Genomic DNA, 27,752 nt, shown 5'->3' with positions numbered 1-27,752 from the left:
CATTATAATAATAATGAACGTAAACAAAGAGCTCTGACTAGTACCACCTGACTGCTGCAGATTCAATTCGCCATTGATAGTGTTGCCACAGAAATGCATAATTCAGAGTCTGAGTGTGTGAACAGCTCCGGGTAGAACGTCACGGGTTGCAATCTCATAATTACGGTAATTACGATATGGCATGAACACAGCATAAGCTTGTTGTTTTGGTTCAAGAGAAACTGTCTACAATCCTGCTAGCATGCATGGAGTGCGCCGATGACGTGTGATGTCTGCGCAAGCAGGTTGCACGGAGGTATGGAAATATATAGGTTGACAGGCAGGTAGGACATCCTATTACTGCATTCAGACTGAATGCAATGATTGGACAAACATTTTTTGGTCCTGAGACTTCCACAGAAGATATATATACCTTTTTTTTTATCCAGGCCACTTTTATTATTGATTGCTATGTAGCCGTGTAGCACGTCTAGCCATGTAGGTTGTAAACTGTGAGGAGAAAATCTCCATCAGAACTTCAAGATTGGTCCAAAGCAGACTTCTTAGGTACTCATACTGGTAATCTCATGCTCTATTCACACATGACCTCTAAACAGTAATTTGCCAGTAATTTTCCTGAAAAGATGGTTTGTGTGAAAGAACCTATTGTATTTTTAGCCCCTGCTGGTAGATGTTGTTACTACATCACCTGGCTGCAGAGAGCTCCTCTGAAATGAGTATCAGTATTCCAAACTATGTATACTACAACTACATTTTTCTTTCGTTTTAAACCAACTCTGACCCAAGCACATGACAGCAGAAGAACTGATGTTTGAATCCAAACCAGTGGTCAACAAGCCTCTCTAAAGCTCTTCATGTCCACCCAGCATGTTCAGATAAGACCTTTTGTGTCCCTCTTGATCCCTGCTGGAAACAACAGCACTTAAACCCACAGCACCGTCAACCCTTCCAACCCTGACAAGTTGGATCACCGTAATCCATACATTTGGATAGCTAATCCACATTCAGTGCCTCAGAGGACATAGAGACCTTTCGGCTTGTCAAATCCTGAGACGAGGATTTTGAACTGGGTATGTGAGGTGGGTAATACATGGGGCACCCCCCTTTGCAGACAATGAGCCTGCCCAGCTGAGCTGACAAGGACATGGGGGAGATGTTTGGGCTTACCAATGCGTAAGATCAATTAAGGGTGGTTGAGAGGAAGGTCTGAAAAGAGAAGCGATGACCCTGCCGTAGAAGAGAGCCATGCTGCCCCTTTTCACTAATCCAGTAAAAGAGCCAAATATTTGACATTTCATTTCATTTCAAGACATTTCAGTCCACAAACCAGCACGGGATCAGTCTCCTTCCTATATTAAAACAAGTAATCTGCATTAAAAAAAAAAAAAAGTTTTAAATATGTTTTCCACTAAAAATGTCTGAGCCATTCCTTCATCCTCCACAACAAAGAACCATAACTGAAAAAATAATCTTAATAGTAAAATAGTAATCTATAACATGAAACTGTGCATTTCACAGACTATTTAATACACTGGGAAAAAATAGTATACTCTAATACCCCAGTCATAGACAGCAGGAGTCAATAAATTGCTTATTAATAATGTGCTTACAAGGCTCAAGTGTGCCTGCAGCTGGTGCACCATGGAGCTGCAGCTTTATCTGAACCGCTGCTGCCTGCCATAGGTCATGCTCAGTTTAAGACCACAGTGAAATATTATTCATTCATAATCAAAAAGTAAGCCAACTGCATTAAAAGGACATGATTACCACAGTTTCACAAAAACTGCATGCAACAACTGAAGTATGAACTTGCACAGAAAAGATACTCACAGACATTTCCTGTGTTGTCAAAACTGCTGAGCACCTCATCCACTCTAATAGGGCCAAGATTGTCTCTGAAATGCATAAAGAAACATGATATAGGCATAAATATCCTGAGATACTGACAAACCAGTAATGTTAGCATGAAATGTGAACAACATAATGTGTTTAATGGTAAGACTTTATTATAGGGAACACATATAAACTATTAACTATGACTTTTCCCTTAATAAACTCCTAATTTACTGGTTATTAATAGTTAGTAAGTTAGTAGTTAAGTTTAGGTATTGGGTAGGATTAAGAATGTAGAATAAGGCATTAATATGTGCTTAATAAATAGACAATATTCTAGTAATATGCATGCTACTAAAGCAACTAGTTAAAAGACCCTAAAATAAAGTGTTACCTGTTTAAAGGTGCCCTAGAATCAAAAATTGAATTTACCTTGGCATAGTTGAATAACAAGAGTTCAGTACATGGAAAAGATATACAATGAGTCTCAAGCTCCATTGTTTCCTCCTTCTTATGTAAATCTCATTTGTTTAAAAGACCTCCGAAGAACAAGCGAATCTCAACATAATACCGACTGTTACGTAACAGTCGGGATCATTAATATGTACGCCCCCAATATTTGCATATGCCAGCTCATGTTCAAGGCATTAAACAAGGACAGGACGTCTGGATGTGCACAGCAGAATCATCAGACTAGGTAAGCAAGGAGCGCGTGATTTAAAGGGGCCGCGCGCTGAATCGGTGCATAGTTAATGATGCCCCAAAATAGGCAGTTAAAAAAAATTTATTTAAAAAAATCTATGGGGTATTTTGAGCTAAAACTTCACAGACACATTCAGGGGACACCTTAGACTTATATTTCATCTTGTAAAAACTGGTTCTAGGGCACCTTTAATATATCATACTGACAATGACAACAACAAAAAAAAAGCAGTTAAACCAAAAATGAAAATTCTGTCATTGTTTATTCACCCATTCTGCAATAAATAAAAGCTGTTATTATTAGCAGAATGTCTAAGCTGCTGTTTTTTTTTATACAATGAAAAGGAATGATGACAATGGCTGTAAAGACATATTTTCACAGCAGGATTTTTGGAATTAAATTTCATCTAGACTTGGAATATAAATCATACGAGCAACTTTTATGATGGAGTTTGACACCTTTAGTCCTCATTCACATTCATTGTATGGAAAAAAGACGGAATGAACGCAGCGCCAGTTCCATTCTTTCCGTAAGTAGAACAGGGAAGGCGTAGGACATACAGCGTAAACTTTTTGAAGAATACGAAAGTTCGGTTTTGGTGGAAGCACTCGTAAGGCTGTCATTTGTTTATATAAACCATATACAGTTGTATTTTTTTTAGAAAATGACCGATCATTAGATAAGACATTTATTCATGCTGCACTGAAACTGTAATTTTGACCAATTTTCAACCATTTGGAGGCCACTGAAGTCCACTGTAAGGAAAATAATCCTGGAATGTTTTCATCAAAAACCTTAATTTCTTTTCGACTGAAGAAAGAAAGACGAACATCTTGGATGACATGGGGGTGAGTAAATTATCAGGAAAATTTTATTTGAAAGTGAACTAATCCTTTAAGTGAACTATCCCTTAAAACGTTAAGTCCTTCAGAGACTATGGGTGTGTGGAAACGAAAAACACCAACAAATAATCTGCTCTAGTGTAGTCTACTCAACACTTTCTCCAGCATACCTGAGTAAGGCACTGTACTGGGGAAAGATGGCACTTCTGTACTCCACCCACTGCCCGTCTGATGGGTCATCCGTCTCTGTGGGAGTGACCCTGCTCCTGGAGAACAGGTTAAAGGAGGAGAATCTTCGTACTGACACCTGCTGAACATCTGAACTGTCGAGCTGCTTCTGTTTCAGAACCTGCATTGTGAGAGACACATCCATTTGTCTAACGTGACAACCGCATTACATAACGCATTACATTTACGCTTATTTAACAAATAAGCTGTCAGCTGTACATTGAAGGAAATTCACTGAAACCCCCTCACCTGTCGCAGAAGACCCCATCGTGCCCGGGCCACAACGGTTCCACAGTGAGAGTCGTGATTTTGGTGATTATTCGCATGCATTTCTGTCGCAGCTAACGGGGGATCTTTACATTTATTCATGCCAGAGCAACCTGCTCGATTTGATTCGGTTTCATGCAGAAAATAACGTATCACAGTATAACTATAAATTGCAGCGTCTAGGCGAAGGCTTATTTGGCATTTGTTCTCTGGATGTGGTTGAAGTAGATTTAATACACAATTTAATACCGTTTTCACCAATTCGCCGGTATGTACTGGTCTCTGTTGCTTAGTAATAAAATCCCACGCTACTTCCGTACACCACCTCCTCTTGTTACAGGAGGAAAGAAAATCCAATTCATTACCAGAGTCATCGAACACTCTGCTCTATCGGCTATCATCTATGAATTTTGACTCGATTACTCTTGCCTGAACTAGATGTCATATTTCAGCGCCATTAGTGATAAGGAGTCTGATTCATTTACGCGAATCGGTTCTTTCGAACGGTTCTTTTCAAAGAGCCGATTGATAGCCTTGTTATATTAATGTTGAAATACAGCCACCTAAAGGCACATATTCTGTAACAGCGGTGTTTATTTTAATTTCATGTGTTCCAACTCAGTTTGTTGCAGCGATTCAGTTCATAAAATAATCATTAAGAACATAAATACAATTTGCATTCCAATTAAACTCTACAAAATTCACTTTTATCAGCTAATCCAGTTCACTATTCGGTTCTTGGTTTATTTTCAGTCAGACATGTACGAAACAGTCAGTTTTGAAAGTTTCAAGGTTAAGTGTTGATCGAGAACAGCCAATGAATCGTTCCCGTTTTGTGAACCAATTCAACCGGTTCATTAAAAAGATCCGACTCAAAAGAACGGGCATCGATAGTGTAAATGTCAATGCACCTCAGTTGTGCAGAATAAGCACACGAGCTTCAGGGAAGTTTAAGTATTTTGAATGTGCTACTTACCCAGAATGATTAGTGCACTGTATTTTTGACGTTTACAGTAACAGAAAGACGCTGTTCCTTCATAATCAGAAACTAATTAGACAGTGACATCCTTGCTGCATTAAATGAATCTGACCACCTCCTCTTGTCTGCTGCTTTTGCGATCAGTTTCACGCAATATACATCGTGCGAATATACACCCATTAATCTCACGTCTTTACACTGAGGTAAGATCAAGTTCATAGATGTGGTTTCACATTTGCACATGTACTTTTTGCATAACTGCGGTAAAGATATTGAACATTCGTTTGACATTCGCTGAGCAAATTGAGAGACTTATAAAAGTGCATGGTAAAAATAAACAAAAAAGTATGAATTTACTGTAGCAAGAAAAAAATAATGTGTTATTCATTAGAAACAGTAACAGTATGTGTCTATGTAGATGCGTAATAATAAAAAATTATAATCAGCAAAATACTGTAGATGGTGTATAGCATAATCACACTGCAAGTCAACTTCTCAAAAGTATTTTGTGTTCAACATGTCCTTCATTTATGTCCTTCAGGGATTCTCACAGACTACAGCAGAGCTGTGTAAAGCCCAACTACAGAAAGTCAGAGGTCAGGAGCAGCGTTTTAAAAGAAGATTGCATTCGATTCACAGGAAGTTTGCCAATGTGCCAGAAAATTCAGAGGTAAGCAACTGTAATGGTGCAAAGTGTGTATAATGCATGATTGATATAAGTTTTAAATCAGTCATCATTCCCTCAACATCATCTCAAGTTTCAGGGGCACCATCATGTATACTTTGAAGATGGCAAAGGAATCTACAGATCGACCCCGGGACACGGTAAGAGATATTAAAGAGGAACCATTTCAGAAAAGACAGTTCCAAGTAGAAACCAGTAAATCTGTTCATACAGGTGAGCAGGAGATGGTGGAGGTGTTCAGAGCAGACTGGGGAGGAGATGGATATGGAAGCATCCAGAGGGTCAGACTCTCTCCAACAGAGATCATGCTGGCCACCACTGTAAAGAAAGACCACCATGAGGAGACCAGATGCATGTTGGTCCATCTAGGTGGTGTCAACCTTCATCAAAATGCCATCTTGGTTTTAGACAACGTGCTCAGCTTTGGTAAGATCTACTATAATTTGATAGTAACGGAAATTTTTTTGACAGAGTTTTTCCTCCACAAATGTCTTCTCTCTTGCAGAATGGGCTGCAGATGACGTCCTCTTCTACAGCACACAGGAGGCTCTTCGTTGCCTGCGTGTTTTCCGTCTTCATCTCAGTGATTCTGGTGTCCAAACCACGCTTGTTTATGAAGAAAAGGATCCAGAGTAAGCCCAGAGTGTGCTTAGAGTCGGAATGAAATGGAAGTTGCGATAGTCATTTACAAAAAATTAAGAATTGTCTATTTTGATTTCATGGTGACTTTAAGTCCTACTTGTTGGTGAAGAGTTATTTTGGCCAGCATTGCTCTCCTCTCCTTAGGTTCTTTGTGGAGGTCAGTCGTTCCAGAGACCAGAGGCTGGTGACCATTAACTGCAGTAGTAAGATCAGTTCTGAGGTGTGGTTTGTTGACAGCAAGACTCCACTTTCATTCCCCCACCCTCATCCAGTCCCGTCATCCTGGTCTACTTTACCATGTGGAGCACTCGGACAACCACCTGTTCATCCTTGCTAACACTGGACAACATCAGGAGTATCAGGTAATTCCAGCACCAAGAGATTTGAGCAGTATTGTTCAGAACTAAATTATAACTATGTGCATTTTTTTTCTTTCTCAAATCTCAAGCTGCTCAGGGCACCATTAGCCTCTCCGTCCATGCCACACTGGGTGCCTGTGTTCAGTGCCCTTCCAGGAACAGTCATTAAAGATATGGAGCTGCTTCAGGATCACTGCGTGTTCACAGTAAAGGATTCACAGTGTCGATTTCAGATCCAGACTCTTACCACACAAGAGCCCTATCAGTTAAACACTCTCCAGGTGTGAAGAATCCCAAATTTACATACACAAGTGATTATTTATAATGATAATAATTTAAAGAGACATGTTTTATTTGTATATACAGTACAGTCCAAAAGTTTGGAACCACTAAGATTTTTAATGTTTTTAAAAGAAGTTTCGTCTGCTCACCAAGGCTACATTTATTTAATTAAAAATACAGTAAAAAACAGTAATATTGTGAAATATTATTACAATTTAAAATAACTGTGTACTATTTAAATATATTTGACAAAGTAATTTATTCCTGTGATGCAAAGCTGAATTTTCAGCATCGTTACTCCAGTCTTCAGTGTCACATGATCCTTCAGAAATCATTCTAATATGCTGATTTGCTGCTCAATAAACATTTATGATTATTTTCAATGTTGAAAACAGTTGTGTACTTTTTTTTCAGGATTCCTTGATGAATAGAAAGTTCAAAAGAACAGCATTTATCTGAAATACAAAGCTTCTGTAGCATTATACACTACCGTTCAAAAGTTTGGGGTCAGTACGAATTTTTATTTTTATTTTTTTGAAAAGAAATGAAAGAAATGAATACTTTTATTCAGCAAGGATGCATTAAATCAATCAAAAGTGGCAGTAAAGACATTTATAATGTTACAAAAGATTAGATTTCAGATAAACACTGTTCTTTTGAACTTTCTATTCATCAAATAATCCTGAAAAAAAATATTGTACACAATATTTTGTACAATTGTACACATTAAATGTTTCTTGAGCAGCAGAAAGCATATTAGAATGATTTCGGAAGGATCATGTGACACTGAAGATGATGCTGAAAATTCAGCTTTGCCATCACAGGAATAAATTACTTTGTGAAATATATTCAAATAGTACACAGTTATTTTAAATTGTAATAATATTTCACAATATTACTGTTTTTTACTGTATTTTTAATTAAATAAATGTAGCCTTGGTGAGCAGACGAAACTTCTTTTAAAAACATTAAAAATCTTAGTGGTTCCAAACTTTTGGACTGTACTGTATATATATATATATATATATATATATATATATATATATATATATATATATATATATATATATATATATATATATATATATATATATATTATATCACAGTTTCCAAAAATATATTAAAGGTGCCCTAGAACTTCTTTTTAAAAGATGTAATGTAAGTCTAAGGTGTCCCCTGAATGTGTCTGTGAAGTTTCAGCTCAAAATACCCCATAGATTTTTATTTTTATTTTTTTAAAATTGCCTGTTTTGGGGCATCATTAACTATGCAGTGATATATAGGTTACGGCCCCTTTAATTCTCTGCAAGTGTTTAAAAATGAAAATAGCGACGACTATCTTGTCTCCGTGAATACAGTAATAAACGATGGTAACTTTAACCACATTTAACAGTATATTAGCCACATGTTAACAAAACATTTAGAAAGACAATTCACAAATATCACTAAAAATATCATGTAATCATGGATCATATCAGTTATTATTGCTCCATCTGCCATTTTTCGCTATTGTTCTTGCTTGCTTACCTAGTCTGATGATTCAGCTGTGCACATCCAGACGTTCTGCCCTTGTCTAATGGCTTGATCATGGGCTGGCATATGCAAATATTGGGGGGGTACACCCTGACTGTTACGTAACAGTCGGTGTTATGTTGAGATTCGCCTGTTCTTCAGGTCTTTTAAACAAATGAGATTTATATAAGAAGGAGGAAACAATGGAGTTTGAAACTCAGTGTATGTCTTTTCTATGTACTGAACTCTTGTTATTCAACTATGCCAATATAAATTCAATATTTAATTCTAGGGCACCTTTAAGCAGCACAACTGTTTCAACACTGATAATAATAAATGTTTTTTGAGTGGCAAATCAACATATTAGAATGATTTCTGAAGGATCATGTGACACTGAAGACTGGAGTAATGATGCTAAAAATTCAGCTTTACATCACAGGAATAAATTCCATTTTAAAATATATTCAAATCTCAAATTACTTTACAGTGTTAAGGTTTTTGCTGTATATTTGATCAAATAAATGCAGCCTTGATGAACATAAGAGACTTCTTTCAAAACTTCACTTCACTTTCACTTAATTTATTAAAAAACGTATTAAATTAACCTCTTATTATTTTGACATATATAATGTGAAAGACCTAGAATATCTTTAAACCTTTTAATCCTTTACTATAAAATAAGCTTTAAATGTTTATGACACTGTAAAAAGATAAAATAAAATCTAAATAGAAAATTATCAGGAGTTAAATGCTACAATTATCAACTGGGCTGGGTCTCTAAAGACCCCTAACGTAAGTAATGTAACCTTTTTCATGGATCAAATTTAAATTTTGCTTTTCTCATAAACAAAATGCCACGAAGAACTTGAATGTTCGATATGTTTTTGATATATTAAAAGGCTCTCTCAGACTCCATGAGGGTTTACCTGATACATTGCGATGATCCAAATATGGGATCCAGAATGCTCTTTGTACTTTCTAACAGCATGTTTCTATTTTACTCTTAGCTTCCCTACTGGGCCTGTGATTTATCACCACAGCGTGTTGGGACTGTTGACAGAGGGTCATTTGGTTTTCTCCTGTCCTCCCCAGTGCACCCACCTGTACGCTACCTCTATTCCTCCAGAAAACAAAAGCTCTCCATAACAGACGCCCGGTATATCTCCCTCCCTGAGTTTAACACTACACGCCTGCAGGCAGCCAGTCAGGTACGAGTTATTTAACATATGAGAAGTCGTAAAAGTACAGTGGTACAAAAAGCAGCCTATGTCATTCCAAAAAGCCATAATATCCAAATGTCTAACTTTTTAGGATGGTACAATGGTGCCTTTGACTCTCCTCCATATGCCTGCATTATCTGAGCTGCATAACGCTCCACTGCTTCTGCATGTATATGGAGCGTATGGTGTTGACCTCGATATGTCCTTCAGTCCTGAGAAGAGACTGTTGCTGGAGGACGGCTGGGCTTTGGCCTACTGCCATGTCAGGTACTGAACTACAACTCTAATAATCTTTTTTCATAGGTATGCTGAAAAATACTTCGAAATGCATCTCTATGTGTGCTTGTGTTGTTTGTGACTGGGCAGGGGTGGTGGTGAGTGTGGTCTGGCGTGGCATCGAGCGGGCTCTGTGCTGCAGAAGCGGAGGGGAGTGGAAGATCTTGCTGCTTGCATCCAGACTCTTCATCATTTGGGAGTGTCTCATCCTGCTCTAACCGCCCTCACCGCTCGCAGTGCTGGAGCTGTCCTAGCGGGGGCGTTGTGCAACCATAACCCACAGCTTCTTAGAGCTGTAATTCTACAGGTGGGTCTTCAGTACTTCAGTGAACACACATTTCTTGAGCCATATTTTCACAAGATATATGACATTGCAATTCTCGGCAGGCTCCTTTTCTGGATGTTCTTGGCACAATGCAAGACGCTTCCCTGCCGCTTACTGTTGAGGAGAGGGGGGAGTGGGGAGACCCCCATATAAGGGAACACAGGGACAACATTGCCTCTTACTGTCCCTGCCACAACATTATACCTCAGGTAAATCACTCAGTTATCACATACACTTCCGTTCAAAATTGTAGGTTGCTTTTCTTTGTTTTTCTTATTCAGAAAGGGTGCATTAAATTGATCAAAAGTGACAGTAAAGACATTTATCAGGTTACAAAAGATTTATATCCCAGATAAGTGCTGTTCTTTTTAACTTTCTATTCATAAAAACAAAAATATATCATGGTTTCCACAAAAATAAGAGGCAGCACAACTGTTTTTAACATTGATATTAATAAGAAATGTTTTTGAGCAGCAAATCAGCATATTAGAATGATTTCTGAAGGATCGTGTGACACTGAAGACTGTAATGGCTGCTGAAAATTCAGCTTTACATCACAAGAATGAATTACGTTTTAAAATATATTCAAACTGTTATTTTAAATTGCAAAAATATTTTACAGTTTACTGTATTTTTGATCAAATAAATGCAGCCTTAATGAGGCTTAGTGATTTAGAAAAAAAAATCTTTGTGTTTTATGATTCAAAGGCCATTTAATAATCGTTTCGTATTTTTCACAGCTTTACCCATCAATTCTGATCACTGCATATTCAGAAGATCGCAGAGTTCCTTTATCTGGGGTCATGAAGTATGTGGAAAGACTAAAGAAGGCCATCCAAATGTGTACCACTCGGGTTGGTGTTAACGGTGAGTGTATAAATGCTCTCTTTAGCCTTTTTAATCAGCTTCACAATTGTCAGATTCTCCTAGCACATAAAATAAAGCAATTACAGTCTATGATTAAAGAGTATTCTTGGGCGTAATCAGCGTAATACATGAACTATAGATGGATGGATGGATGGATGGATGGATGGAATCTAGACATCTCATTAGTCTCAAAATTATCTCCAGCATTAAAGCTGCAGTATTAAAAACTCTAATAAACCAAGTGAAGTATAATGGAAATGAACTTGGAGGTCACTGGCTGTAATCCCAGCTCTCAAATGAACCCCTGGGCTTAAGAGAAGCACTTACTCTCTCCTCAGGAGAGAAGAGCACTGATCTGGAAACAGGTGATGTGGAGCGATTCCTCTCCATATCAACCTGAGGTCACCTTGTGTGCGAGCTGCTGCGTGAGACACTCTGTCAGCACATCTTAGTCCGGACCCCCTCCGTTAGACTCGCTCTCCATCTGTGTGCCGTTAATTATTTTTATTACAGACACACATACACAGAAACACCTTCGCTAACACCCCGCACACATACGCAAAGAAAAAACGAAAGTTCCTCTAATCTCTCCCATTCCTCTCCGGGAGATAAAACGCTGATCACACATGCTGCCAGCTCAGACGATTAACATGTTTATGAGATAGTGTATCAGCCGAGGAGATAAGGAACAATACACTGGGCTGTGCCAAGGTCAGGAGAAGGCTTGTGAAACATGCGGCCCAGAGAAGGAGCGGGATGAAGAGAGACACCGGCGGCCGTACTGCAGATAAGAGGCAGATGACAGAGTTTTAAGGATTAGGCATATGATTTTTATACTCAGCTTCACTTCAGAGAGATCCCATCACCGTGGGGAAATAAGGCAGCCAGGCAAAGGAGTGGGCCAAGTCCACCTACATGGCAGCCTCTCATCATCCACTCTGTTTCAAGAGCGCTGACTTTAAAGTGCTGCATGTGATGCCCAGGTGTTGTGATGGAGAGCCAGAGTACCGGATTACGCTTGGATATTGTCAGTCTAGTCTTACGTATTCAGTGCGTTTGGCCTTGTGACAAACATTAACTCGTGTACATGCATTTCTTTATCTACTGTATTCATGTGCACCAAGATAAATTTTTGGCTTACTTATGTTTATTTAAAGGTGCTTCAGTAACTTTTTTTCTTATTTAAAAAATGACTCCATAGTTCATATTATTAACTAAAACTATTAAAAATTGTTAATGGATAATGGAAGTTGCATTAGACAAAAAAAAAAAAATTGTTGCTACATAGAAATGTTTAAAAAGTTGATATATATATATATATATATATATATATATATATATATATATATATATTAGAACAGAAGAAAACATGATGCATTAAGATCAAGGTAAGTTATACTTAATCTGTCTTCCAGGAAACATGTAAGTATCTTCTGTTGCTTCCAAAGGGCAGTACTAAATGAAAAAAAAAAAAAAAGATATTTAAACAAAATAAGAAAAATTTGGACTTCTTCATCCTGTTCAAAAGTTTTCACCCCCTGGCTCTTAATGTTTCCTTCTGGAGCATTAGTGAATGTTTGAACCTTTTTTAATAGTTGTGTTTGAGTTCCTCAATTGTCCTCAGTGTGAAAAGATGGATCTCAAAATCACACAGTCACTGCTGGAAAAGGTTCAAATATGCAAAACATGCTGGAAAACTGAAGAATCTGTTGGACCTGGAGGATTTTTCTGAAGAACAGAGCTCAGTTTAACTGCTCAGAACAAACAAGAGACTCATGAACAACCATCACAAAACAAAAAAAACAGTCGTAGATCATCCAGGTAACAATACACAGTATTAAGAATCAAGGGTTCATAAACTCTTGAACAGGGTTATTTTAATAAATTCAGCTATTTTTTATCTTGTGAATTATATATAAACATCTTTTATGTAAAATATCTTACTCAGGACAGTACTAAATAAAAAATAACATGCATTTTGCATGATCTCTCTTATTTTGTTAAAATTTTTCACAGATTCTGCAAGGTGTTCACTTTCAAGTGGCACTGTGTGTGTATATATATATACACTAAAAGAGTTAATTTAACAGAAACAGAAGTTGCGATAGTCTTTTCTTCCCTAATGTTACGAATATATCTGTGAAAGAGTGAAAAAGCTTCTTGAACAAGAAAATGTAGGGTGGGACTTGATTTAGTCCATCTGGAATTGATTGGATCATTGGATCATATTGCTGTGATCTCATGTGAGTGACAGGTTGTCCTACCTTCGTGCCAGTAAACATGTCAGCGAAAAGAGAAGAGGTGTTACTGCAAGAGGGAGGGGAAGTTAAATGAAAGTGCACAGATAAATCATTTATAATAAACACTGCAATATTCCATAAACAAGCAAGAATTGTCGATTTTGATTTCGTGGTGATACACGTGAACCTGTGCCTCTTTGACATATGCTTCCCGCACTGTTCAACTACCAGCACGTGACCCAGATGTCATTCTGAACATGCAGCCAGGAGGTGATCACTTTGGCCCTGAGGATTTTCATCTGTCCTTGAATGAGGTACATAAACAATTATATTCATCCCACACCTTATCAGACTGAATTGTGAAATTACCTGCATAAAACTTGAGCATGGTGGGTATTATAAAGCTTTGGATTAATCGTCAAGGTTGCGATTATATAATGATCAAATAAACATGCATTTTTTTCAGTATATATACACTTTCTCATGAGAATCAGTTGAGAGATCACCTTCTCTCACGGTTTGATGTCACACATTAACTTATACTGTACTGTTGAATGCTGTTAGACTTTATGTCATGGTGTATTTTTCCAGGCTATATAGTAATCATATATTTGAAGTGAGCTTTTATTTGTGTAATATCTGCTACCTTTTTTTCCCCTCACAGAGTGCCCGGCAGTTAGCCTTTCTTTACACGGAACTTGGACTAGACCACCAAAAAACTCGACGGAGACAAAAAAAAAAAAAAAAAAAAAAAAAAAGCTCAAATAACCTAACTAGCAAGTCCCATAAACACTGAAAAAAATTTGTTTGTGTATGTGTGAATGAAAAACAAGCAGACAAAAAGTTATTTTTTAATAAACCAAACAATTTTGTTTCATAGATGCTGTTCAGGTTTGTCTTTATTCTGGCAAAAATAAAATCTAACAGTGTCCAAAACTAGTTGTAATGTGACAAGTTTGCACTGACAAGCAACTGTTAACACAAAAGTTATCACAGACAATCAGAAAATAATTGATGTTCAGGGTACAGTTCTATGGAGTGAGATTTTGGACCAATGAGATTTCAGAGTGGGCAGGACTAGCCAGCATGACACCACAGAAATAAAACATGGAATAGATAGCCTTTATCGTTTGTCGATTCGCTGTCTGCCTGATTAAGACAAGTATCCTCAACACTTGTACAGAATATCTAGTGCGGACAAATAGCAGGCTTTCTCAGAAACATAACATTCAGATGCATGGTTAGGGTGAAATCGCTTATTGGTAGAATATTCCAGGAGCAATCCTTGACCTTGAGATGTTGGAATATTGGATTTAGAGAAAGTCTTCTGGCTTATTGGCACTGTACTTAAATGCACAGTAAGGGAATCTGGCAGCTCACTAACCGAAGACAAGTCAGTTGTAGTATCCTTGCCGAAGTTTAGAACCACCAGGAAGCCTTTTTTGAGCCCATCCAGCTCACGCAAATAAGCAAATACGTTGACATCACTCCAGATGTAGCAGAACCAGCCTCGGGACAGGACTACCTCCGACCCTTTGAGCAAACTCAGAGCACGATACTGTGAAATGGTAGAGTCTTGTTCGGTCTGCTGCAGCTGGAGAGAAAAATATAAGCTGGGATTAGATTTTTCCCTACTTTAACACATAGATTGTTTTCATAGCAGTCGAAATCAACGTACCTCCACATTGACAGTGCTGTAGTCTGGAGCGATGTCAAGCCATGTGCCGTTTTCACTGTCACTAAAGCCAGCATTGGGTTTATCATTCCACTGCATTGGTGTTCGCTGCGGGTCTCGACTGTTGCTCTTAATGGTAAAATAAAGTATATATTTAATTTTTTAAAAATGCATTAAATTGATCAAAAGTGACAGTAACTTTTTAAAATAAATTGTTCTTGTGAACTTTTCCAAAAAAAAAAAAAAAAAAAAGTATCAGTTTCCACAAAAAAATATTATGAAGCACAACTGTTTTAACATTTATTATAATATGAAATGTTTCTCGAGCATATGACTTCTGAAAGACTGTGTGACAATGGCCGCTGAAATTTCAGGAATATATTACATTTTAAAATATATTTTATTGTAATAACATTTCACAATATTTTTGTATTTTTGATCAAATAAATGTGGCCTTCAATCATAAGAGACTTCTTTCAAAAATATTTTTAAAATCCCCCAAATCAACCCCAAACTTTTGAACGGTAGTCCGTCCACTAAAATAATTAAAAGTGAAAGTGACATGTGAAGGCCAAGTATGGTTACCCATACTCTGAACTTGTCCTCTGCATTTAACCCAGGGGTGTCCAAACTCAGTCCTGTAGGGTCACTGTCCAGTAGAGTTGAGCTCCAACCCCATTAAACACACCTGAACCAGCCAATAAAGGTCTAATTTGGCATACTAGAAACTTCCAGGCAGGTGTGATGAGGCAAGTTGGTGCTAAACTCTGCAGGACAGTGGTCCTCCAGGACCGAGTTTGGAGACACCTGATTTAACCCATCCAAGTTAGTGCACACACATTAGGAGTAGTGAGTAATGAGTTGTGGCACCCGGGGAGTGACTGGGGTTTAGGTGCCTTGCTCAAGGACACCTCAGTCATTTCCCACTGGTATTGAGAATCGAACCCGCAACCTTCGGGTTGCCAGTCTGACTCTAACCATTAGGCCATGGCTGCCTTAATAGGGCAACTAAAAGGACTTATACAGCTCAAACAACACGTATTTGAATAAGAGTACAAAAGTGCTACATTTATAATGTGCTTAAAGGATTAGTTCACACAAAAATGAAAATTCTGTCATTTATTACTCACCCTCATGCCGTTCCACACCCGTAAGACCTTCATTAATCTTCGGAACACAAATTAAGATATTTTAGTTGAAATCCGATGGCTCTGTGAGGCCTGCATAGGGAGCAATGACATTTCCTCTCTCAAGATCCATAAAGGTACTAAAAACATATTTAAATCAGTTCATGTGAGTACAGTGGTTCAATATTAATATTATAAAGCGACGAGAATATTTTTGGTGTGCCAAAAAAAAACAAAATAACGACTTATTTAGTGATGGCCGATTTCAAAACAAGTGAAGGTGCATAAATGAATCAGCGTATCGAATCATGATTCGGATCGCATGTCAAACTGCCAACGGCTGAAATCACGTGACTTTGGTGCTCCGAACACCAGATTCGATACACTGATTCATTGAGCTCCGATGCTTCCTGAAGCAGTGTTTTGAAATCGGCCATCACTAAATAAGTCGTTATTTTGTTGTTGTTTTTGGCGCACCAAAAATATTCTCGTAACTTTATAATATTAATATTGAACCACTGTACTCACATGAACTGATTTAGATATGTTTTTAGTACCTATATGGATCTTGAGAGAGGAAATGTCATTGCTCCCTATGGAGGCCTCACGGAGCCATCTGATTTCAACAAAAATATCTTAATTTGTGTTCCGAAGATTAACGAAAGTCTTACGTGTGTGGAACGGCATGAGGGTGAATAATAAATGACAGAATTTTCATTTTGGGGTGAACTAACCCTTTAATGTAACTATTGCTTTGAAAAAAATAATGGAAGTATTTTACACTTACTGGATCATGTTGTCCAAAAGGATCCTGAATTACTGATACATTTACGTTCACCATGCCAATCTCCTCTCCGTAGTATGTAGTGGGAGTTCCAGGCAGGGTTAACAACAGCATGTTTATAGCACGTACATATTCCTTACCAGCACTGGAGCCTATACGTGGCTTGTCATGGTTTCCCACCTATATATGTAAACAAACAAACAAATGTAAACAAACAAAATGTATTTGAAGCTGGAATGTAAAATTGTTTTTCCATTTTAATCTCAATTTGGTCATAGGCAGCACAATTTGAAAACAATCTTTATTTTTTCTGAAATCTGGTCACTCACCACCCAGTTTGGCCATTTTCCCTTTGGCATATTCGACATCCATAAATCAACCAGGCCTTTGGCTTGATTTCCTGACAGATCATCAGGAAGATAAAGTAGATAGAAGTTAAAGGGAAAGTTGGCTTCTGTGGCATAGCTTGTGCCATAGTACCTCATGGTTTTTTCAATTTCTTCATAGTCGTAACACTCTGTAACCATGAATCTAAATTAGAGAAAACACAAAAGAGCCATTTACAAGAGAGAAACACGTGGAGATTCGTGAAGTTGAAGAACTGAGGATACCTGTAGCGACCAGGTTCTCTGCTGTAGCCGTCCATCTCTATCCTCCATTCTGTCAGGATCTCATGTAGCCCGTTTTGTGTGTAGGTGTAGTCATGGTAGAGCTCAAACTCTGTGTCCACAGTCGACTGAAAGACATCAAGAGATGAAAGAATGAGGATAACCTTGTAATTAGATACAATGGAAATCAGATGTGCAGTGTAAGTACATTACTTTAAACAAACTGAAGGATGAATGAAAATGATTTTCTACAGTAATCCACAACATGTCACAGATGATAGAGTTTAACTTGTGTTGAACCCGGAACATTTTTCTAAGTTAGTGGGAACAAGTCCATTAGGACCAAAGGACAAGTCATTGAAGAAAGAGGGCCAAGACCACTGAGTCATTCCACGGCCTTCCCTAGATCTTCAGTGGCTTTGTGATCATCTGGAATTAGGATAATGGGCATGACTTGCCAGTAAATCCAGAGAAATATGCACTAGTAATCCTTAAATGACATTGTGAGAACAAAGAATAGTAACATGACTCTTCCTAAATGCATTCAGAGAATAATTGTGGCTCTGGCAGATGAAGTGCTTCAATAAATAAGTGTGTAAACTGAATGTGTATGTTTTCATGAGATTATATAGCACAGGACATTGTTTGGCTTACTGGATCTTGGTCAGGGTCAACCTGTGGTTCATTTCTCAAATGTGCGGCCTCAAGCATGTGTTTCACAGCGTCCATGCGGAACCCATCCACCCCCTTCTTCAGCCAGAAATGGATTATGTCCTATTACACAGACATGAAACAAAGATCAAAGAGGGTCCATGTTCGCAGTGAAACATGATATGGTATGGTGGACTGCAGATCTGCATGAAGGGCCTTTTTGTTTGAGAGCTTGAAGGCTAATATTCCTCCTCCACCAATATTTAAAAATATTTCACTCTTCAACAACAACATCCTGTGTAAATGAAAACATAACGCTGTTTAAATGGATGGTGGCTTCATAGGTGGTTTAAAGCCCCTTTACATTCATTCATTTATTCAAAACATTCATTCAGACACAGTCACTGATTTTCTTAACACTTTTTCTCATTCACACATTGCTTTTTCCCACAGCAACATTCACTCCAAAAATTGTGTATCCAAAAATCTATATTTAATGAAAAAGATGGAAATATCAGGGATTTACAGGCCTGGAAATTCATATATATTTACAAAATCTTAAAAAGTCATGGGAAATAGATTTTTTTTTTTTTTTTTTTAGTTGAGCTCAAGCTCAAGAACGTTTTATTGGCTACAAATAGAAAATAAAATAAAATTAATGTATTAAGTTTAAAATAAATCCTTATCCATTCATCCCAAATGATTGGAAAAGTATATATACACGCAAAATAAAGGTTCTTTATTGGCATCTATGGTTCCATGAAGAACCATTAATGTCCATGGAAAATTTTCTTTGCACAAAAAAAAAAAAAAAAAAATCACTTCACACTTTGGTTCTTTTCGCAAGAGGATTAGGACCAAGCAATAATAAAAAAAATAAAACCATCTCAAGATTAAAGTTGTTAAATTTCGAGAAAAAACTCGTTAAATTTCGAGAAAAAAGTCTAAATAAAATGTTGAGAATAAACTCGTTAAATTTCGAGAAAACGGTCGAGATAAAATGTTGAGAATAAACTCATTAAATTACGAGAAAAAAACTAATTAAATTTCGAGAAAAAAGTCGAGATAAAATGTTGAGAATAAACTCGTTAATTTACGAGAAAAAAACTCGTTAAATTTCGAGAAAAAAAGTCAAGATAAAATGTTGAGAATAAACTCGTTAAATTACGAGAGAAAAAAGTCGAGATAAAATGTTGAGAATAAACTCGTTAAATTACAAGAAAAAAACTCGTTGAATTTCGAGAAAAAAGTCAAGATAAAATGTTGAGAATAAAGTCATTAAATTACAAGAAAAGTCGTTAAATTACAAGAACAAATTCGTTAAATTATGAGAAAAATGTCGTTAAATTTCGAGAAAAAAGTCGAGATAAAATGTTGAGAATAAAGTCATTAAATTACGAGAAAAGTCGTTAAATTACGAGAACAAATTCGTTAAATTACGAGAACAAATTCGTAATTTAACGAATTTGTTCTCGTAATTTAAATTTATTTTTTCTCGTAATTTAATGACTTTATTCTCAACATTTTATTTCGACTTTTTTCTCGAAATTTAACGTGTTTTTTTTCTCGAAATTTAACAACTTTAATCTCGAGATGGTTTTATTTTTTTATTATTGCTTGGCCCTAATCCTCTTCCGTAGTTCTTGGATGAACCTTTTGGGTTCCCAAAGAACGGTTGGGAACCTAAAATGGTTCATCCAAGAACCATCCTAGTGTTAAGTGTTTTTCCTAACTTAAAATGGTTCATCTGTGCAGTGTTGCCGAATTGGGCTACTTTTACACTGTTGCCGCGGGTTGTTTTTCATGTCCGCGGGTTTAATCGACCGAAAATAACGTGATATTTAGTCCCTGGAATACGAATTTTACCTGGGGAGCCCTGTAAAAAAATGTGAATTTTATCCCCTGGAACACGATTTTTAGCGTGGGACCCCCCTGAAATGCGATTGGGCTAGTTTTGGGCTAGTTTTGAGGAGCAATTGGACAGGTTTTGTTGTGAAAACCTGGCAACACTGCATCTGTGGCATCACTGCAAAAAAAAAAAAAAACCCTTTTGGAACCTAAAGTCTGCATAATGTTCATAGGCAAGCCATTGTCTACATGCTTCTTACCGTCATCTCCTCTATGACTCGGGGGTTACGGAAGTTCAGGTCTGGCTGTTCCTTGAGGAACTGATGGAAATAGCACTGTTGTCGTATTTCATCATACTCCCAGGTGGAATTCCCAAAGACACTTACCTGGACAAACAATGTGACACTACAGTCAACCACATCTAAGTTCTATATGTAAATGTTTTCTAATCGTTTTACTTAATTGAGTCCTAATTGCAACAAAAAAAAAATAATGTGCTATAAAAAATGATGAGATATAATAGTTTGGGACACACATTCTGAGTAGCACCGATTCTTTATGTTGAACCATAACATACAAGATCCACTGAATAATGCTACAGCAGCTCTTACTATTCACTGATTTGTTTGCATTGTGAGGATGGACATTCATACCCAGTTGTTAGGAGGTTTGTCTGCTGTGCAGTTAACCCAGATATAGTAGTCTTTATAGGGCTCTGTGCCATTACGGCTAAGTTGGAACCAGACGTGTTTGTCGCTGGTGTGGTTCGGGATGTAGTCCATGATCAGCTTTAGACCTGTGGCCAAAAAAACAAACAAACAAAAAAAACAGCTAAGATTAATGTGGTTATCAAACAGAGCATTTTATAGTGATTATAATGGTGTTATAACATTGTAACAAGTTTGGAACTGTTAATTATTAACAACTCGTGAAACTCATAACATGCTAAATTATAGCCATAAACAGCAAAAATGATAACTCCAAAATGAGTCATTGTGTTACAAGTTGTTGGTTGACAACAAAGTTGATTGACATATCTTGGATCATTTATTATAATGCATGCCCACCTCTGTCATGCATGCTTGTTAGGAGGTCATCAAAGTCCTCCATCGTTCCAAAGATAGGGTCAACCTCCCTGAAGTCCTCTACGTCATAGCCAAAGTCCCTCATAGGAGACTTGTAGAAAGGACTGATCCAGATTGCTTTAATGTTCAGGTACTCAAAATGACTCAGTTTCTCCCTGATTCCTGAAATCAAACATCGAATTATAAAACTGTTATCTACACATTTTTGCACCTTTGACCTGCACTAAGACATTTGACAATCCTCACAATGGATTTATCTTAATCAATCCAACCTTTAATCATTTCGATCTTTTAATATCTAAATATGATCGTTTTGGAGAGTCACTAAAGTCATAATACATCTCATGTAGAAGATAAGCTGGTGTTTTGTCTTATCCGTAGTGTTTGCTTTGTCTGAACATGTTTCAAAGTAAAATACTAATGGCCCTGTAATGCACCGCCATAAAATCAGTTTTATTTACTTTATGGCATGTGTAGACGCAATTTTACCCGTTACATAAGAGCATTAAACAACCTCCTCCTCTTGCATGAAACAGAATATGCAGCAATACAAAAAACAAGGCTTTTGTGTGTCTGTCCAAGCCATCAATACACTCACTTCTCAAATAACACTACAGCTGGAGGTAACTCTCAGCTACCGAAAAGGGAGTTGTTTTTCAAGGCAGCTTGACACTTTTCAGCCTTTATGTTTTTGTTTTAGGCCAATTGTCTTATATAGTTTCAGAATTAACCAAATTGTTGAAAAATGGTCACATTATGCATACTAGAATGCGTGTAAGTACGTTGGGTGTTCTCAGAATGATTGAAATCACACTGAAAATACAAGATCCAAACCTGACACAAAGGTTCTCAACAATATTATGTAAGATTTAGAGATCACAGAACAATTAACATGATTACACTATTTGTATGTACACGTGGACAAAATGTTTACAAAGATTTCAAAATACTATCATTTTATGCAACAAGAAAATATTGAAATAATTAAAATGTAATTTAATTTTGAAATAAAGTATACAAAAAAACTAAATAAATGTTAGATGAAAAACAAACAAAATTAAATTTAGAAATGTTGCATTGTCAACTAGCTACAATAAACGAGTCTAAGTTGAAGTGCTAAAATTATTTAAACTAAAACTGAAATTAAAAAAAAAATTAAGCTAAATAGAAATAAGCTAAATTGAAGTAAGCTATTTCAAAATATTATTAAATACTATAATAACATTAAATAACAATGAGAATAACAATTTTACATTGCTTCATGGGAACATCTTGACAACCAAAAATTACCTTTAAGGTCTCCAACACCATCCGCATTTGAATCTTTGAATGATCGTGGATAAACCTGATAGACCGGAGTCAGCTGCCACCAGCTCATGCATCGAGGTGACAGCGCCACGATCGTAATGGTCATGGCAATCAGAGCCAGGGTGCATGCGATGATCAGCCAGAAAATAATCTCTCGAGGTATTCGGTAGCAGGCTTTGCTCGAGTATAACATCAGAACCTCTTTGGGCATCCCAGCATACGGTTTGATCTGAGTGTATGCGTTTTCCTCCGGCCTGGCGGTGATGGAGACGCTGGTGGCCTGTTGCTCTCGAGTGCTTGATGCATCAGGTGTGTCATCATCATCCTCTTGAAAGGCTGCATTCTGGGCACCTTCTTGCAGCTCCACCGTGTCGATGTTTGTGATTTTGGTCAAACTCATCGTTCTTCATTCAATCCAAGATCACAGGAACAACACTTGTGAGAGCCGACACACCAGTCCTGTTAAATAGAGGCATTCACAAGTCCATAGTGCACAACCCTCATTCAGTCTCCATCGCTCTCACACACACAATAAAACCCCTCCCAGAGGAATGTGGCAGAGATTAGCAAGGCCAATCACACACTGCCTTGGCTACATATTATTGAAAAGTCAGGTAACTCATCATGACATTGGCTATAAGTGACGGTTTACAAGGTTTTAGTGTTGCGGACAACACTGTCTACACAGGATTCTCGCACCCTTCGACAGAACCACAATATTTGAGTTAGCAAACTAAAGACAACTAGTTAGATAGCTAGCTTTCTCGTAGTATGAAAACCTAGATGGCAAGTTTCTTAGCTGACAGATTTTCCCTGAAATCAGATCTCTGTGAATTAACAAAATATGAATCCTGTCCAACTTACAAATAGTTAAATAGATTGTAAACTGCAGCTTGATTATATAATTGCATTGGTTTATGCATACAGTCAAGGCCTGATCACATTAAAATACTGTTAAAAATTAATTATTTAATATCTAATAATCATTACCAAAAAAATATAGATTTTGATGCAGAATCCATAAAAAGCAGTACATAATTTGTTGCCTAATTTTCATGTTTTTTGGCAAATTCAAATACAAAATAAGATACATAACACAAAATATTGTAATAATCAGTGTTGTTATTACCTAAAACTAAATATACTAAAAAAATTTTTTTTTAAAAATCGTAATTGAGATAAAGCTTCAATAAGATGTTAAAAAAATTAGATTGAGTCAACTAACGACTAAAGTACTAAAATGAGTAAAAATGAAACAAATAAAAAATAAAGCTAAATAGAATATTTAAAAAATGAGTAAAAATGACAAACATAAAATTACTAGAACTTTAAATTAAAAATAAAAACTGAAAATATATTTTAGAAAGCTAAAATATTCAAATATTAATAAATACTACAATAGTATATAAATAATACTAAGTTAAAATGAGAATAAGAGAAGCTTTTTTTCACCATGTGACAAATAAGCTAGCAATCTTTTACCTTATAAACAATGCAAGTTTCTTAGCTGACAGATTTTCCCTGAAATCAGATCTCTGTGAATTAACAAAATATGAATCCTGTCCAACTTACAACTAGTTAAATAGATTGTAAACTGCGGCTTGATTATATAATTGCATTGGTTTATGCATACAGTCAAGGCCTGATCACATTAAAATACTGTTAAAAATAAATTTTTTAATATCTAATAATCATTACCAAAAAAATATAGATTTTGATGCAGAATCCATAAAAAGCAGTACATAATTTGTTGCCTAATTTTCATGTTTTTTGGCAAATTCAAATACAAAATAAGCTACATAACACAAAATATTGTAATAATCAGTGTTGTTATTACCTAAAACTAAACATACTTAAAAAAAAAAAAAAAAAAAAAAAATCATAATAGAGATAAAGCTTCAATAAGATGTTAAAAAAATTAGATTGAGTCAACTAACGACTAAAGTACTAAAAAGAGTAAAAATGAAACAAATAAAAATAAAGCTAAATAGAATATTTAAAAAATGAATAAAAATGACAAACATAAAATTACTAGAACTTTAAATTAAAAATAAAAACTGAAAATATATTTTAGAAAGCTAAAATATTCAAATATTAATAAATACTACAATAGTATATAAATAATACTAAGTTAAAATGAGAATAAGAGAAGCTTTTTTTCACCATGTGACAAATTGGCTGGCAATCTTTTACCTTATAAACAATGCTAGTTTCTCAGCTGAAAGATTTTCCCTGAAATCAGATCTCTATAAGAATTAACAAAAGAAGAATCCTGTCCAACTTGTAATGTAACTAGTTAACTATTAGATTGTAAACGGCAAGTTGATTATATAATTTTACTGAGGTTTATGCAGATTATCAAGGCCTGATCATACCCTGACGAATATTCGGTGCGATGATATTGAATATTTGAATAAACAGATGTTAAAGGCAGGGTAGGCAAAAAAATGTATAAAAAACTTTTTTTCAAAATTTGTTTAAACTTTATTTATATATCAATACATAATTAAAATGTAAGTACTCTGAAAAAGAAAGTATAAAAATCGAGTGTCTGTAGACCTCTCACGACTGTTTTAAAGACAGCTCATTATTTCCATTCACTCCACCCCCTCCCTTCTGGGCTCCTTACAAAGCCACGCCCCCAAAACGCATGAACGTGCGACTCCGACCACTGAGCTGGAAGACGCATTATTTACCTGAGACGAGCGGAGAGGAAGGAGCACAGTGCATGTAGTGACATCATGTCAGAATCACATGTAATAAAAATAACTTTATAATTATGAAGATAAACAAACAAGATGTATTTTAGTACTCACTATCAAGCTAGCATATTGATATTGGTAAAGTTTAAAATATATATTTTTTTGATTTGCTAACGAGCTAGTTATCTATAAGGCAAAGCTAAAAACAGGTTGCATGATACACGTTTTTCCATTACCATCATTTACACTGTGATGAAGATGAATTTCGTGTAAGATTCATAACATATACGTTGTTCTACAGATCAACAGAGTAACATACACTCAAATATCAACTCACAACTGCATTGCAGACACAAAATAATAACACACACATACAACAAAGTGTGTACGACACACACAGATACAAGATAAAGACATCAGTAAACATAGGTAGAGAATATAAAAACAAAACAAAGGCGAAAAAAACGTGCAGGTAAACTTACAGGTGAACATGGTAAAAGAGTTAGACAGAGGGTAAAATTATGCACAATTCAACACTGTAGCTATCATTATTTATCGTCTCTACTACGGCTCGCTAAGTAATGTTATGTTAGCTATATTACGCAGTTACGTGTGCTAATGACACATGCTTCATGAAAAAATAAACAAAAAAATATGTATGATCAAAATACAAAAAGAAAGATTTACCTGTCCAGCAGAAATAAAGCCATCAAGGAGTCACTTTTCAGCCCCTTGAGTTCCCTCAGTTCTCGCCATCGCTGGAAAGCCACGCCGATATTAACTCGCGTTTTATTTCTTTGTTTATCCAAAGACTTTTTGATCATTGCCTTTTCTTGTACTGTTACTGTCTTCCTTTTTTGCCTGGTTTGCCTTCACTAACTGCATAGGCCGGTACTGTGAATTTAGCTTGCTGTTTCTCTGCCATTGTTTTGGTATTCCTAGGATCGCGTGCCTCTTGGATTCCCCAAATCAAACGTGCGCGCGCAAGTGGGCAGGTCATGTGTGGCAAAAGGGTGGTTGCCATGGTTGCGAGAGAGTGACAGCCGCCTAAGCCAATCCTATGTTTCGTCCCGGATGGAAATAATGAGCTGTGTTTAATACAGATTAAACGGTCTAGAGTCACTCGATTTTTATACTCTTTTTATCAGAGTTCCTACATTTTAATTATGCATGTATATATATAGAAAGTTTAAACAAATTTGGAACAAAATTTCTTACCTACCCTGCCTTTAATGTGTCTTTAAACTGGCACAAACATTTACATTTACATGTTAGCATGTTCTAATCACTTTTCCACTGCCAAGAAAACTGACCTACCAAAAAGATTTGCACTTTTGATCACATATCCAGAGCTGACTTGGTGGTGACTATTTTGCCAAGCGATAATGAATAGCAGGGGAGCGACTCTCTTGTATTTGGTTTTGTTTGATAAATACCATAGAGTGCTGAAGGGATGGTATATTTTTGTAGGCCAAAACCCAGAAACAAATTAGCATTTTAGCACTTCCGGTTCCACCGCCCCGAAACCAATGTTTTTTTTTGAATGGGTATTTAGTTAAAAGACTGAAATAAGGTCTATAGTTAACACAAGCTCAATATATTTTCACATTTTATTCTATGAAATACATCAGTAACATCTTTTTTGTTAAAACCTTTTACTGGTCTTGAAATAGGCAGTAGTTAACAAGCATCTAAATGGGAGGTTGTCAGGGACACATTAGAAAGAATAGACAAAATTTAGCATGATAACCAATTAGCATGCTAAGCTATTTAGCAAAGGACAACAAACACAGCAACAGTCAATTTGAAAAAGGTAACAGTAGCAAATATCAAAAAACTGTTCAGTCATTTCTGTGCAGCTCAGTACAAATATCATCTGAACCGATTTTGGACAAAATTCCATAAGAGTTGCCGGAAACTTTGTGATACTGAATCCATGCGAATAGTGGTATAGTTCGTTTATTGATATGTTTTACTTGTGGTGATTCTATTTAGGCTTCAAAATTCATAAAAGTTGTGTTCATTTGTAAAGTTTATCAAGTACCGGCTTTTCTATAAGCGCCACCTACTGTCAGACAGCCTATCTGAATTTTATACATTTTATTCATTTAACTTTTTTCACATTGGTCTGAACAGACAAGTTGAATGCAAAAATCGGACCGCATTCGTGTTGGTGTGAATCAGCCTTCACTCTTCAACTACACAATTCATTAATTGTTACAGGTACAGCAGAATTTTTTCATCTTAATTCTTGATCTAAATAAAACACAAATAAACTTGTTCTGCAATGTTTAAAACAGGCTTTCATTAAACACTAGATAGCATAGCACTCGTTATTAGCCATAAAATATCTTTAGCCTCAGCCTCGGGTGGCACGGCCACATACCTGACCACCTGATGCCTTTCTCAATCTGATAAGCTCTAACACAACTTTTTTTTTTTTTTTTTTTTTTTTCAGATCACCTGGCAAAGTTGATACAATGAATAAACACTAGATTTGCTAAAGATTGCTGGGATAAAAGACATCAAATCTTTGAAATATCCTCAGGTTTGTTTGTGGCACTTAGTATTATGTTAAATAGATCAACACTGTATATTCATCTTTGTTCAATCATAACTCAGAATTACAGATCACAACATCTAAACATATTTTCCCTTTTTGTTTTATGTACAACCTTTCACTGAGAACACCAATATTTGAAAT

The 27,752-nt window shown here is 36.3% G+C and overlaps 3 protein-coding genes across 4 annotated transcripts in view; 1 reads left to right on the top strand and 2 right to left on the bottom strand.

The window, feature by feature from the left end:
• The window catches only part of camkmt (calmodulin-lysine N-methyltransferase), a 122,631-nt gene extending 118,406 nt beyond the window's left edge, over window positions 1-4,225 (bottom strand). The window contains exons 1-3 of the mRNA XM_048204607.1: window positions 3,856-4,225; window positions 3,549-3,727; window positions 1,831-1,895 (exon numbers count right to left, since the gene is read on the bottom strand). Of these exons, the coding sequence (XP_048060564.1) occupies window positions 1,831-1,895; window positions 3,549-3,727; window positions 3,856-3,975 (364 nt within the window). The 5' untranslated portion in view covers window positions 3,976-4,225. The remainder of the gene's footprint in view (window positions 1-1,830; window positions 1,896-3,548; window positions 3,728-3,855) is intronic.
• A 514-nt stretch (window positions 4,226-4,739) lies between these two features.
• Window positions 4,740-14,139, top strand: prepl (prolyl endopeptidase like). The gene is given in 15 exon segments (XM_048204600.1): window positions 4,740-5,055; window positions 5,394-5,522; window positions 5,611-5,677; window positions 5,751-5,963; window positions 6,043-6,169; window positions 6,324-6,429; window positions 6,431-6,541; window positions 6,628-6,819; window positions 9,340-9,540; window positions 9,644-9,819; window positions 9,919-10,135; window positions 10,216-10,362; window positions 10,894-11,020; window positions 13,492-13,574; window positions 13,925-14,139. Coding segments are annotated over 15 exon segments (2,130 nt in total). The 5' UTR covers window positions 4,740-4,953; the 3' UTR covers window positions 14,057-14,139.
• Window positions 14,140-14,141: 2 nt separating this feature from the next.
• Window positions 14,142-25,754, bottom strand: slc3a1 (solute carrier family 3 member 1). 2 transcript variants are annotated; one of them, XM_048204602.1, is made up of 11 exons: window positions 25,736-25,754; window positions 22,329-22,805; window positions 21,021-21,200; window positions 20,607-20,749; window positions 20,214-20,339; window positions 18,109-18,228; window positions 17,458-17,582; window positions 17,176-17,377; window positions 16,850-17,026; window positions 14,939-15,064; window positions 14,142-14,854 (listed from the first exon to the last, which is right to left on the bottom strand). In XM_048204602.1, exons 2-11 carry the CDS (start codon window positions 22,744-22,746, stop codon window positions 14,429-14,431), a joined length of 2,043 nt encoding a protein of 680 aa, XP_048060559.1. In that variant the 5' UTR covers window positions 22,747-22,805; window positions 25,736-25,754; the 3' UTR covers window positions 14,142-14,428. The 2 variants fall into 2 exon arrangements, with proteins under 2 accessions (XP_048060559.1, XP_048060558.1); XM_048204601.1 differs by lacking the exon at window positions 25,736-25,754 and having other exon boundaries at window positions 22,329-23,415.
• Between the last annotated feature and the right edge of the window lie 1,998 nt (window positions 25,755-27,752).

This window comes from Megalobrama amblycephala, linkage group LG10 (genome assembly GCF_018812025.1).
Source record: "Megalobrama amblycephala isolate DHTTF-2021 linkage group LG10, ASM1881202v1, whole genome shotgun sequence".
In the NCBI taxonomy this organism is placed as follows: domain Eukaryota; kingdom Metazoa; phylum Chordata; class Actinopteri; order Cypriniformes; family Xenocyprididae; genus Megalobrama; species Megalobrama amblycephala.
The sequence above is the reverse complement of the archived record's forward strand: the minus strand, read 5'-3'. Positions and strand labels throughout refer to the sequence as shown.

Coding starts and splice junctions, on each gene's coding strand:
- slc3a1 (XM_048204602.1), bottom strand. CDS start 22,746: ATGAGTTTGACCAAAATCACAAACATCGACACGGTGGAGCTGCAAGAA. Junction 21,201..22,328: donor TGGTGTTGGAGACCTTAAAG/GTAATTTTTGGT, acceptor GTTTGATTTCAG/GAATCAGGGAGAAACTGAGT. Junction 17,027..17,175: donor GAAAATGGCCAAACTGGGTG/GTGAGTGACCAG, acceptor TTACATATATAG/GTGGGAAACCATGACAAGCC.